General features: G+C 55.9%; 1 protein-coding gene across 1 annotated transcript; it reads right to left on the reverse strand.

Annotated features, from left to right (window-relative positions):
- Positions 1-2,700: 2,700 nt before the first annotated feature.
- MRPL21 (mitochondrial ribosomal protein L21) lies at positions 2,701-11,793 on the reverse strand. The gene is made up of 7 exons (XM_023747836.1): positions 11,665-11,793; positions 8,375-8,432; positions 7,288-7,373; positions 5,675-5,838; positions 3,889-3,941; positions 3,130-3,233; positions 2,701-2,813 (listed from the first exon to the last, which is right to left on the reverse strand). The coding sequence occupies exons 1-7, from the start codon at positions 11,762-11,764 to the stop codon at positions 2,749-2,751; spliced, it is 630 nt and encodes a 209-aa protein (XP_023603604.1). The 5' UTR covers positions 11,765-11,793; the 3' UTR covers positions 2,701-2,748.
- Positions 11,794-11,822: the final 29 nt, after the last annotated feature.

Below are 11,822 nucleotides of genomic sequence, written 5' to 3' on the forward strand. Positions count from 1 at the left end.
AGCCTCACCGGCAGAGACAGGCTCTGCTGGGGATGATGCAGGGGTCTGGATAGTCCCCCTAGCTCCTTATCTGTCCAAACCTTCAGCCTCGAGAAGCCCCCTGGCCCTGGGTTAGGAGACTGCATCTGAGCTTGTCAACCCCGGGCCACCCGGATTAGAATCACCCGGGAACCACCCAGACCCAGTGAGTCAGAATTTGGGGTCTGGCTGGGTCTGGCCTTGGTACTTTCAAAAGCTCCCGTGCACACACTGGCTCCTCTGCCCGGCACCCGGTACCTCCCAGCACCCCACATGTTCTGGGATCGGAACAGTCCAATCTGCACAGGTTTCTCCTGAGCAAGAAATAGAACCTTTCTGTGTAAAGCCCCTGAGAAGCAGGGGTTTATTTGTTACGGCAGCATTGTGAGGTCTGTCCTGACCGATATTCCGGACGATTCTGAGGTGCAGCCGGGGCTGAGACTGGCCAGAGGCCCCCTGTGGTCTCGTTTCGTGTGAAATGTGTGAAAAACCAAGTACCTGCTGATGTAAGAGACGTCTGGGCCAATCTGATGACATCTGGGCACAGGTCTCTGTGCTCTGGAGAGTACAGTGTTGCATCTGAGATTAGGGAGGGGCGGAAGGAAGACTGGAGAAAGCGAGCTGGGATTGGACCCCAAGGGTGGCCCTGCCGACTGGGGTGTTCCTTCCGGCTCTCAGAGGTGTGTTACCCGGGATGCACAGGAGCAATGGGCAGGGCCGGCTCACAACCTTTCACGGAAGCAGCGCAGGCCCGGGGTGTGGCTGCCCACCATGCCCTGCCCAGGAATTTGCGATCAGCTCACCCTGAGGTTACTTTCCAGAGAACCCTTTCTCACCCACATACCTATGTCTCAGGGCTGGTTTAGACCAGTCAACACGTGTGACATGCCTGGCCCAGCCCTGCACATGGGACACACTCAGCCAGTGTCACCATGGTCACTGTCCTGGCCCATGAGTGTACTTGGGCCTTCCCAGGCCTGAGGTCCCCTGGACCGGGAGCGTCGGGCACGAACCCAGCAGGTCTCCCTTTCACTGTTTCCTCTCTGATGCGCTGGCTCCCAGGCAGCCCCACGCAATGTGATTGTGCTTAAAACCACCCCTCCACGAAGTGCCCTTTGTCCTCAGAGGCCATTCCTGGGGACGCCTGATGGATTCTGCCAGCCCTGGACGTTCATTAGGAGCCTGGGTACAGGGCACGCCCCTCCCCTTGCAATTCCGCTCCGCACATGCAGGCTCAGAATGGCTGGCCGGGTCCGGAGGGGGACATGTGTGTGGCCTGGTGGCCCTCAACAGGAGGCCAGGCAGCCGGGCTCTGCAGGTCCTCCCGGCTGCCAGGCACCTGCACAGAAAGTGGGTCAAAGGGCACGCAGCCTCCAGGTGTGCAGGCTCACCTCCAGCCACTGAGGCTGAGGCTCCCCCCCCCCAGCTGAGGTGGCCCCAGGTCTGCAGCCCTGGGTGTGAAGATGCAGGGCAGTGCCCTCCCTCGGTGACCTGCACTGTTAACACTTTCAGAGGCACATTTTCCTGTGGTTCCAGGAGACACCAGTGACTCCATCTCTCCCACAAACCTCTGGGCCATCAGCCTCCGTGACATCACTGGGCAGGCTGCCTGCCCCTCCTCCGGGGACCCCGAGGTCTGCACTGCACGGGAAGAGCCACTCCAGCCCCACCGGGTCCCGTCACTGGCAGTGTGGAATTAGGGGTTCGGAGGGAGGCATTCATCCGGAGCTGGGGCTCAGACTCCCTCCTGGCAGCACCAGTGGGCGCTCCACTTTCTGAGGTCGGGCCCACCACCCTCCCAGCCCAGCATCTGCAGCCAGGAAACAGCATGGCTGCCGCCCCCTGCTGTCCACGGAGGGTACTGCTGGGGAGGGAGTGTCCCAAGGCCTGCCTGGCCCAGCATCTCCCAGGGTGACTGGTACCTGAAGAGGGTGCGGGAGAGGGAGAGAGAAGCAGGAGAGGGGAGAGGCCTCCTGGGTCAGTGCTGTCTTCCTTTTCTGATTTCCACGTCACAGAGGGACTCTTGAAGGGATCTTGCCAAGGAAGGATTTACTCTGGTTTGTGCCACTTGAAAGCCCCAACTATTGTCTTGGAGGAAGCACAGAGCCAGGGCCTGGGTGTCTGAGAGCCCCCTCCTCCCCACACTCACTCCCCAAAGTCCTCCGCTCCATTCCCTGGGCCACTCCGGTTCAGGGTTCAAGACCCGTGCCTTTCCTGTTGGCTGCCTGCCTGACCGCCCAACCCTCCTGGGACAGGCGGCTGCTTTCAGGACCAAGTTCAAGCCTCGTCTGGCCCTGCTGTCTCTGCTGCTCCTCAGCACTGGCCCTCAAGCCCCGGCCCCCGGGGCAGTCCTTCCTCCCGCCTCCCTCCTCCCGTGATTCTGAGTGGAATCTGCTCATGTTTTTGTCCGTCTCCGCAGAAGTGGGATCTGGGTTGTGTCTCCTGGTGTCAGCTCTGGGGTCCCAGTGGCGCCTCCCCAAGGGTCCCCGGGCCTGCGCCTGCGGTGGGGGATGGAGGGGCCAAGCACGCCAGCCCTTGTTTTACCAGCACCAGGCTCCCGGGGAGGCCATGCCAGCGATTCTCCCCCAGTTCCCGGCCTCTGACTCAGGGAGGCTGTGCTCAGACCTGGTGCAGACCAGATGGTGACGGGCACAGAGCTTCGGCATCGAACACGAAACAGACTCCCTGGAAAACGGGTTTATTTTTTTTCTGCAAATGCCGGCTCGACGATCAGCACAGACCCGGAGCAATCTCAATGGTGTTTATGCGGAGGACAGTCTGCGAGCTCACAATAACTGGGAGAGAGAGAACTCGGTCACAGCCTGACCACAACGCTGACCTTGTTCACCAGCCACCGGAGACCTGCCCGACACCCCCCTTTCCACGAGGCAGGGATTCCCGCTGTGACCAAGGGCTGTACACGACATGCATGTCCTGAGACAGGACGGCTCAGCCTGCAGGATCCCCGCTGGGGGAGCCCTGCTTCATGGGGTCTGTGACCTCCAGGGAGGTCCCCGCCTGTGTCTCAGCCCCCCTCCCTGTCAGGCCCACAGGGGCAACGCCCAGAGCAGGTGGGACCGCAGGGCGCCAGCTCTGCTTTCTGTAACTTACTTCTCTTCTTCCTGTAGTTTTTCCTTTTCTTAAACTTCATGTTGATCTTTGGCCATGATTCTGTCTTTTCAATGACGGTGGCTTCTACGCGAACAAGATCCTTCCTGGAAATAAACAACGACAGACCTTCCCAATGAGCTGGCAACGTTGCTGATGCTTTACGTAAGGTTTTCGAAAATGAAGTTTACTTTCCTTTTTTGCTGATCATAAAAGTGATGTGACCCCTGAAGACATTTTGAAAGCTACAAAGAAGCGTAACAGACAGTGCAGTCTGTCCACAGGTCTTACGGGCCATGTGGGAATGAGTTAGTAACAGCCCAGTGACCTGGTCTGGGAGTCTTGCCCCTGGAGACACCTCGCATCTGCCATCATGAAGTACAGTGGGGCCTTGACTTACGAGTTTAATTCGTTCCGTGACAGAGCTCGTAACTCAAATTACTCGTATGTCAAATCTTAAAGTGAACGAGTGAGACACGTGATGCTGGGCTGATGTTGTGGCGTTCACTGTGACGTTCGCTGCGCCAACTAGCGGTGGGGTATCTGAAGCTGGCTCGTAACCCCAATTTTAGCTCGCAACTCAAAGCAAAAAATCGGCCGAGAGACGGCTTGTATCTCGAAAAACTCGTTAGTCGGGACACTCGTAAGTCAAGGCCCCACTGTATAAGCCTCTTGTGTTTGGCGATGGTTCGAGTGATGGACACCCCCGCCCGGCCTCACCGCCCGGCCCTGGGCAGAGCCCCACATCTGAGAGCACGTTACCCCAAGAGCGGCTTGCCCAGCAACGTGAAGTCGTCAGCGCCGACCAGCAGGACCTGCGACGTGGAACAGGGTGTTACCCGTGAGTAACAAGCGTGGCCAGAACAGGGAGGGCCCGGACGCACTGGGACTGGGAGAGGATGGTTTGGAAACTGTGCTGCGGGCGGGACCTGCTAGCTCAATATCGCTTTAGTTTAAACAAACTGTAAACAGCAGGGGACTCAGATGCAGGACAGGTGAAACTGATTATCTGATGTGGTGATCACTTACCAAGTTGTGCCAACCTCTATGAAAACGACGGTGTTTTAATTTAACAACAACAACAAACCTTAGTGAAGTCTAACACGCAGGGAAAAACACGCACATCAGACAACCTGTCTTTGAGGCTGGTCACAGGGCTGCGAAGACGTGAAGGCTCAGGCTCGGGTGTACCTGCTGCAGCAGAACCCCGTGCCGCCGCCGCCCGCTTGGGTAGGGAACAGTGGCGCTGTTTTTATTGGACGTTGGAAGACTGTCTTAAACTTTACTTGTGAGAAAAAAATCCAACTGTACTAAAATTAAATGTCTAAAGACAAAGCACATCTCTAACACCGGTGGCCAACGTACATTAGTGACAAATAGCGAACTGTTTTAGAGTCACTTTCAGCACATGCTCTCGACTCCTGGATTGCCTACACTATAAAAAGCAGCCGGCATTAATGGGGCTTTCCATCATGTCTTGTTAATGTGAAATGTTCCCAAAGAACGCCTTCTCAGAGACCTTCACACCACTCCCCAAGTCATTACTCTAGACCGGGTGGGGAACGTCTGGCCTGGGGGCCTGATACAGCCGAGAAATCATTTGGCCTGGCCCTGCCAAGGCATGCGGGGTGAGTAATTAAATGTTTGACCAAGTAGAGCGGCTAATTTTTTTAAAGTTGATAATATTGTATGGCCCTCGAACGATGTTATAAATATGCAAATGGCCCCGGGCAGAGAAAAGGTTCCCACCCCTGCTCGAGACACACAGTCAATGTGCTCCTGTCCACGAGCTCAGGGCAGAGCCGCCAGGCCGTGCGGAGGAGCGCTCGCTGGTGGCTGCCGTCCCGCTCGAGCTAAGCAGCCGCTCAGATCATAGGCTGCGGGACCACCTCAGCAAGAGTTAATATGCAAAAACCTGACAACCCCAAAGGACGGAGGGGTTTTCATCAATACAGGAAATCCTACGTGTCATATTCCTTCATGTTGACGTAACGTATACACCCTGGGAAGCTGATCTAGTACAGAGCGCTCATGTTTTATATGTCGTTTTATAAGTAGGAGCAGAGCAGGCAAAAACCAAATACATTTTGGCCACAGCAAAGAGAATCGTAACGAAGGGCAGGAACGCTTAGCTAAATACACAGACGGAGCAGGCACTTCCCAGTGGTCAGGGAGAGCCAGTGCCCAGGAAGGGCCTCGGAACAGGCCTCGCTGTTTCAAAGCAGAGAGGCCGGCAAACCGAACGGCAGGGGAGTGTTCTAGCCGAAACCATAAACATGGCTGGAGAGCTCTACACGCGCAACTGGGACTTTCATTGTATCTGTGATGGAGCAAGACAATCAATGGGCACCGCTGACCGTCTCCGCTGAGGAGCGACCCGAGCCGGGCCGTCACAGCTCGGCCACCTCCCGAGGCCCGCCTGCGCTGCCCGGCCGCCGCTGCCTCACTCGCTCACTCTCCCGCCCGCTGGTTTTGCTCGTGGTCACCCCGATCTGAGGAACCCTCTCCAGGACCGAGTCCCCAAATGCACAAAGAAACCGAATCTCACCTTCTCCAACCGAATCCTCTCTCCACACGCAAGGTCCAGCTCATTTTCGATCAGAATCAGGTCCTCGGCGGTCACCTTCCACTGGTGGCTGGCGAAGTGCACCACGGCAAAGAGCCGGCCGTACTGGCCCGTGGCGATCAGCTCGTTCACCTTCCGCACGACCTCTGCGGGGAGGAGGCCGCGGGCATCACCACAGGGGAAAGGCAGCAGCTACGCCCCACACGGGCCCCAGGGACTTTATTATATACCCGCCCCCCGCTTTCCTGCAGCCGTGTGATGGGGGTAGAGGAGGGGGCGCCCGGTGGTGTGGTCGCAAGGCGGGTGACAGCTGGTGGCCGAGCCTCGCGCTCCCCACTGCAGGCACAGGCGCCTGGGCACGGGGCCCCTGCTATCCCAGGAGCACAGCAGCTTGGCATGCAGGGCACATGGGCTCTGATAGATAAAGCTCCCCATGCTCGCTTCCCAGGACGCCCTGCCTCCCGCCATTCTCTGGCCTGAGCGCACAGCGTGCCTGCCTCGGTTCTCAGACTCTGGGTGGAAACTTACACCCTGTTTGGTTCCTGATTGTTATTAATAAAGAGCTGGGGGCTGGGAAGGGTGCAAACCCTGAAAGGGAGAGCAGGCCTTTCTGCAAACAAGGGAACCCGGAACGACACCCTGCACGCCTCCTGCATGGCTGCCTGCTTCCCGCTTCTGTGGTCACCGCCTCTGCTCAGGTCACGACCCTCTGTCCTCTGACCGTTTACTGTCTGAGCAGCGTCTGCTGAGCCCCGACCCGCCCACCTCGCCTCGGGCTGGTGCAGGCGCAGAACCCGCACAGTTCCCGCCCTGGAGACAGTCCCAGCAGAGGCTGAATGAGGCCAAGGGGCCGGGACCCAGACTGCGCCTTACTTTTCTCTAAGTCTCCAAAACAGTGTATAGAACTAGAGGATTCCAGCCCTGGCCGGTTTGGCTCAGTGAATCGAGCATCAGTCTTTGGACTGAAGGGTCCCAGGTTCGATTCCGGTCAAGGGCACATGCCTGGGTTGCGGGCTGGATCCTCAGTGAGGGGGTGGGAAGGAGGCAGCTGATCAATGATTCTCTCTCATCATTGATGTTTCTGTTTCTCTCTCCCTCTCCCTTCCTCTCTGAAATCAATAAAAATATGTTTAAAAAAACAACTAAATGACTCCATGCATTAAGGTGGACTCCAGCTTTTTTGGAAAATAGAGGATCCCACACCCCCTCCTGGCAGCGGTGGCTGTGGTGACAGGCGCTCCAGAGTGACATGCCCCTGACATCCTGGCGGCTTCTCCAACAGCCAGGCCGGGGCCGGCGGCCACTGGCTGTCGCGCAGCTTCTCTTCCGTGTGGAGAGAAACCTGCCCCAAACTCACGTTTCTCCCAACAGCAGGAAGACAGATGGGCAAGCGCCTTCCCTCCCCAACGCCACCGCTTCGAACACGGCAGGTGCGCAGGGGTCTCTGCTGAGTGAGCGGCTCTCGAGTCCGCTGCTCGGTGGCCAATGAGGCAGAGGCTCCCTGTGCGGGTCTGGCACACGGAGAGCCGACACCCGGCTCCACGGCCAGGTGACCGCCCGTGGGAGGGTGCTGCCCGCCTCTGCCCCTTCCTTACCTGCGTGGTGTCTGGTCTCCTCGGCGGGGTCTGGCAGAACGACTTCAGGCCAAGGGGGTGAACTCAGGGATGTCTTAGGAACGTATCTGTGAAAAACATTTTATACACACGTCACATGTGTGAAAAGGCAGGTCAAAATCGTAAGACATGGCTGTGTGCAACTGCCGGTCACGCCTGCACACCCTCTCCACCGGAATGCTAGCTAGCTCCTCATAAGCAGGGGTATACACTGTTGTATGTTCATGATGGGTGTATCCCCACCCTGGACCAGTGTTTGACCCGTAACAGGCACTCGTGAATGATGAATGGAACCTTCTCTGCTCAGTGAAAGGAAGGCCCTGGCTCGGCCTCCAACCCCAGCACCAAGTGCCTGTAGGTTCAGCTCCTGCTATGTCAGTGCCGGCGCCTCCAAGACGCCCGCTGAGCCTCCCCTGCGGAGACTGGTGCGGCGGCCGCGATGTGTGAGTGCTCTACTGTACACCAGGCACTGTCCACACTCTTTAAATGTAGGATTTACTTAGTCTCATAAAACCCCACTGAGCCACACACGCACAATCCACTCTGCGGACCAGGAGGCACAGCTCAGATGGACGGCCTCGCTCCGGCCCAGGCTGCAGAGTCCCGGACGCAGGGCCGGGCAGACCCGGGGCTTCCCACGCGTACCCGCCACCCTGTCCTGCTCTTGTCTGTGTACACCCGCCAGCCAGGGGACTTTGCCAAATCTAGCTTCTGTAGTTTACAGTGCAGTTTCTTCCCTAAGTATGACATTTAACACGGAATTTGCTGTTTCAAATTCCACAGGTTCCTCCCAGAGGTTCTGACCCAACATGCCTGGGTGCAACCTTCCTGGTTAGAAACCTCCCAGCGGGAGCTACAGCTTCCCCTTGGTAACTAGCGCGATGGAAGGCCTAGGACACCTTGCTCTGTGGACTCGTGACGTCCTGTCTATATTTACTTATGTCAAGGGTCTGAGAAAACACTGTCAAAAAAGTTAGAAAATAGAAATATTCCTAAAAACCCAAACGTCTGAAGTTTTGTGTCAGAAAGATGGTGAAAGGAAGAGTCACCAAACCCTCGTCGACATTACCCTTGTGGACGTGCGGTGCCCTGCGACTGGAACCTTCGAGAAGCGGACCACAATGAGGCTGGGGAATAAGAGAAACAGGGGCAGTTACTCCCGTGAAATCAAACCTCCCTTGAAGACACTAAACGCACAGCTGTCGCTGGTATCGCCTTAAACCGAATCACAACTTGTCTACAGAAAATCGAGGTCGACAAAGCTCAAAGAACATCACGTGCAGTCACTAGTTATTACCATAAGCATCGCGATCCATTCATCACACCACCCACCCATTAACCACTCTGACCCCCAAGTGCCCGGTGGGTTCAGACCCTGTTCTGGGCCAGGTGCGGGAGCCTCAGGATGGCCCTGCTGAGCCGGCCTCCGGGTATTCTCACCCCATTGTCCCCCATATGGAGTTGGTGTCCATGACCAATGGCATGAGACTGAGGTGCTGGAACAGCTGAGCCCCCCGGCCAGGGCCACCCCAGTATTTTGTGGAGACTCTCCAAGAGCTTCCATTTTATTAGAGAAAAGGCAAAAGCCCTTACCAGGGCCTGCAGGGCGGCGGCAGTGCCATCCCATCTCTCAACACGCTTCCCCTTGTTCCCTGGCACCTGCCTCCCTGGCTTCCCTGCTCTTCCCGGACCACGCCAGGCACGCACCCGCCTAGAGGCCTGTGTGTTGACTGCTCTTTCCCTGAACCCCTCCCCCCTCAGGGACCTACAAGGCTAATTCCCTCATTTCTTCTGGGTCTCCACTGAAACGCCACCTCCGTGGAGAGGCCTTTTCCAACCGTCCTGTTCAAACGGAACCCCTCCCTCCCAAGACTCACCAGCTTGTAACACACTCTGCCATTTGCTTATTTAAAAAGCCTGTCTGCACACCCCTCTCACAGAATGCTGCTAGCCCCCTTAGAAGCAGGGCTGTCGTCTGTTTATTATGAGTGTATCCCCACCCGGGACCAGTGTTTGACATGTAACAGGTACTCAATGATGAATGAAAATCTGGCTCTGCTCCAGTCATCAAATGAAGCCCTTGGCCCGGCTGGTGTGGCTCAGTGGTTGAGTGTCGACCTATGAACCAGGAGGTCATGGTTCCATTCCCAGTCAGGGCACATGCCCAGGTTGTCGGCTCGATCCCCAGTGTGGGGCATGCAGGAGGCGACCGACTGATGATTCTCTCTCATCATTGATGTTTCTATCCCTTTCTCCCTCTCCCTTCCTCTCTGAAATCAATCAATCAATCAATCAATCAATCAATCAAATAAAGCCCCCGTTGTAATTCTGTGACTGGAAATTCAGCGCCTCTCTTGGGAGCCACCCCACTGTTATCAGCTCAGTTAGAAGGTTTCTGTACCTCTTGTCTATGGTCTTAGCTTAGCTTTGGACCCGCCCCCCCACCCCCCAACGGGAAAAAGTGGTCCCTTGTCTTCCACAGAACCGCCCTTTATGGCTCTGAGGACTGAGACTGGTCCTTCCTTTCTGTTTTCTTCGCTCACTCTTCACGGGCCCATCTGCTCACCGTTTCGGTCACCTTCTCTGTACTCACTACACTTTGTGATTCTCCCTTAAAAAGCTGAGTCTGGAATTGAACACAGCATTCTAGCGGTGGTTTCACGTCAGCAGGATAGAGGAAGTCCCACTGCTTGTGTAAACACTTCCCTGCCTACTTCAACCCACGTTTTATTACGGAAAATGCTGTGCACAACACTGAGCCCTCAGCTACCCCTCCCCAGATTCAACAGATATCAACTCATGACTAATCCTGTTCGATGTACATGGCCTCTTGCCAATTCTGCAATTAGTTTAAAGCAAATCAGACATCGTTTTATCTGTGAAGATGTCATGTTTCTATGTGTGGATGAAAAAGGGGTGCTATAATAAATCATAAATTCCCAACTGGCCAGGTTATGGTAGGTAGCACACCATGACAGCCCAGGCCTATCACTTCCTTAGGGAAAGGTTTTAAGCAAGGCCTGCCCATTGTTTCTGTTCTTCTAGGTCACACACTTTGAAAGCCAGGAGTAATACTCCTCGAAGGCATAACCACCCTCAAAAAAAGCACATAGCCTCATGACCCAATTCCTGCCTTGCCTTCTCCCACCTTTATGTAATCTTCCTTACTTTCCTCCTTAAGTCCAAATGCATAAAAGAAACTGCAAAACTGTTATTCTCCAGAGTAGTTGAGATCTTGCTGCCTGGCAATTGCCGTTTTGGCTCAAATCCTATATAATAAAACCCTAATATGCAAATCGACCCAATGGCGGAACAACTGGTCGCTATGACACGCACTGACCACCAGGGGGCAGATGCTCAGAGCAGGAGATGCCCCCTGATGGTCAGTGCACTCCCACAGGGGGAGTTCTCCTCAGCCAGAAGCTGGGCTCAGGGCTGGCGAGCACAGCAGCTGCAGGCAGGCGGTAAAGAGTGAGGGGTCCCCAGCTGCGAGCACAGCAGCTGCAGGCAGGCGGTAAGGAGCGAGGGGTCCCGGGCTGCCAGAGGGCGCAGGCTGGGCTGAGGGACCCTCCCCTCCACCTCCCGCCCCCAATGCACGAATCTCGTGCACTGGGCCTCCAGTAAACTTATAATGAAAATTCTCTACAGGTTTGGACATTTCTTATGTCGACACACCAAAGACAAGTCGACATGCAAAAGATGATTATTTAAAAAACAAAACAACATAAGTATGGCATCTAAAAAAGGCGAAATTCTCTAAAATTGTCATATATACATTTAGGTCAATTTAGAAACATACATAAGCACTCCTGCATGCAAACACACACTCCAACCATTTTCAGGCCGAAGAGAACCTTTTTGGAGCTTCATAACCCAGTGACTAACATACAGCTACGTTTTTGCTGAATGGGTTAAGATTAGGCAAGGGCATTCATCACCGTTTTTCCAGATGAGGTCGATGATGCCCACAGAGTGGCTCACAGCCCAGGGTAACGGCAAAGCACGGGTTTTGCAGCGGGAGCGCGCTGTCGGAATCGCTCCTCTCCCACTTCCCTGCCGAGTGACCTTGGGCAGCTGCCTAACCTCTCTGCCCCTCACTGTGCTCCCCACTAACATAGGCCCATACAGGAGTGGGAGAGCGATCCTCAATGGTTAAGCTAAAGAACCAGGATCTGAACCTGAACCCCGGTTTCCCCGCCGGTGTTACCAAAAAAGAAAAGGCGCTCAGCACCGAAAGCATCAGGTCGGACACACACACACACACACACACACACACACACACACACACACACACACGGCGGGGTGGCGGGAAGCACCGCTGGCCCCATTTCCTCCCTTCACCCGCGGCCCTAGGCTCACCCGCTCCGGGCCCCGACGGTCTGAGGATGCTACGGCCGCAAGCGGACACCAGCCGCCCAAAGGCGACCGGCAGGGCCGAGGCCGCCACGGCCGCCGCCATTTTCAACCGGAAGCGGAAGTGGAGGCGCCGCGAACCTGGTGCGTCGACGCACCTGGCC

This window comes from Myotis lucifugus, unplaced genomic scaffold (assembly GCF_000147115.1).
Source record: "Myotis lucifugus unplaced genomic scaffold, Myoluc2.0 scaffold_1009, whole genome shotgun sequence".
Taxonomy (NCBI): Eukaryota; Metazoa; Chordata; class Mammalia; order Chiroptera; family Vespertilionidae; genus Myotis; species Myotis lucifugus.

What these genes read in the sequence shown, in the direction of transcription:
- MRPL21 (XM_023747836.1), bottom strand. Translation starts at nt 11,764, where the DNA reads ATGGCGGCGGCCGTGGCGGCCTCGGCCCTGCCGGTCGCCTTTGGGCGG. An exon ending in ACCGTCGGGGCCCGGAGCGG is followed by an intron (nt 8,433 to 11,664) that starts GTGAGCCTAGGG and finishes CTTATTCCCCAG; the next exon opens with CCTCATTGTGGTCCGCTTCT. An exon ending in CTGGGCAAGCCGCTCTTGGG is followed by an intron (nt 3,234 to 3,888) that starts GTAACGTGCTCT and finishes GTTTATTTCCAG; the next exon opens with GAAGGATCTTGTTCGCGTAG.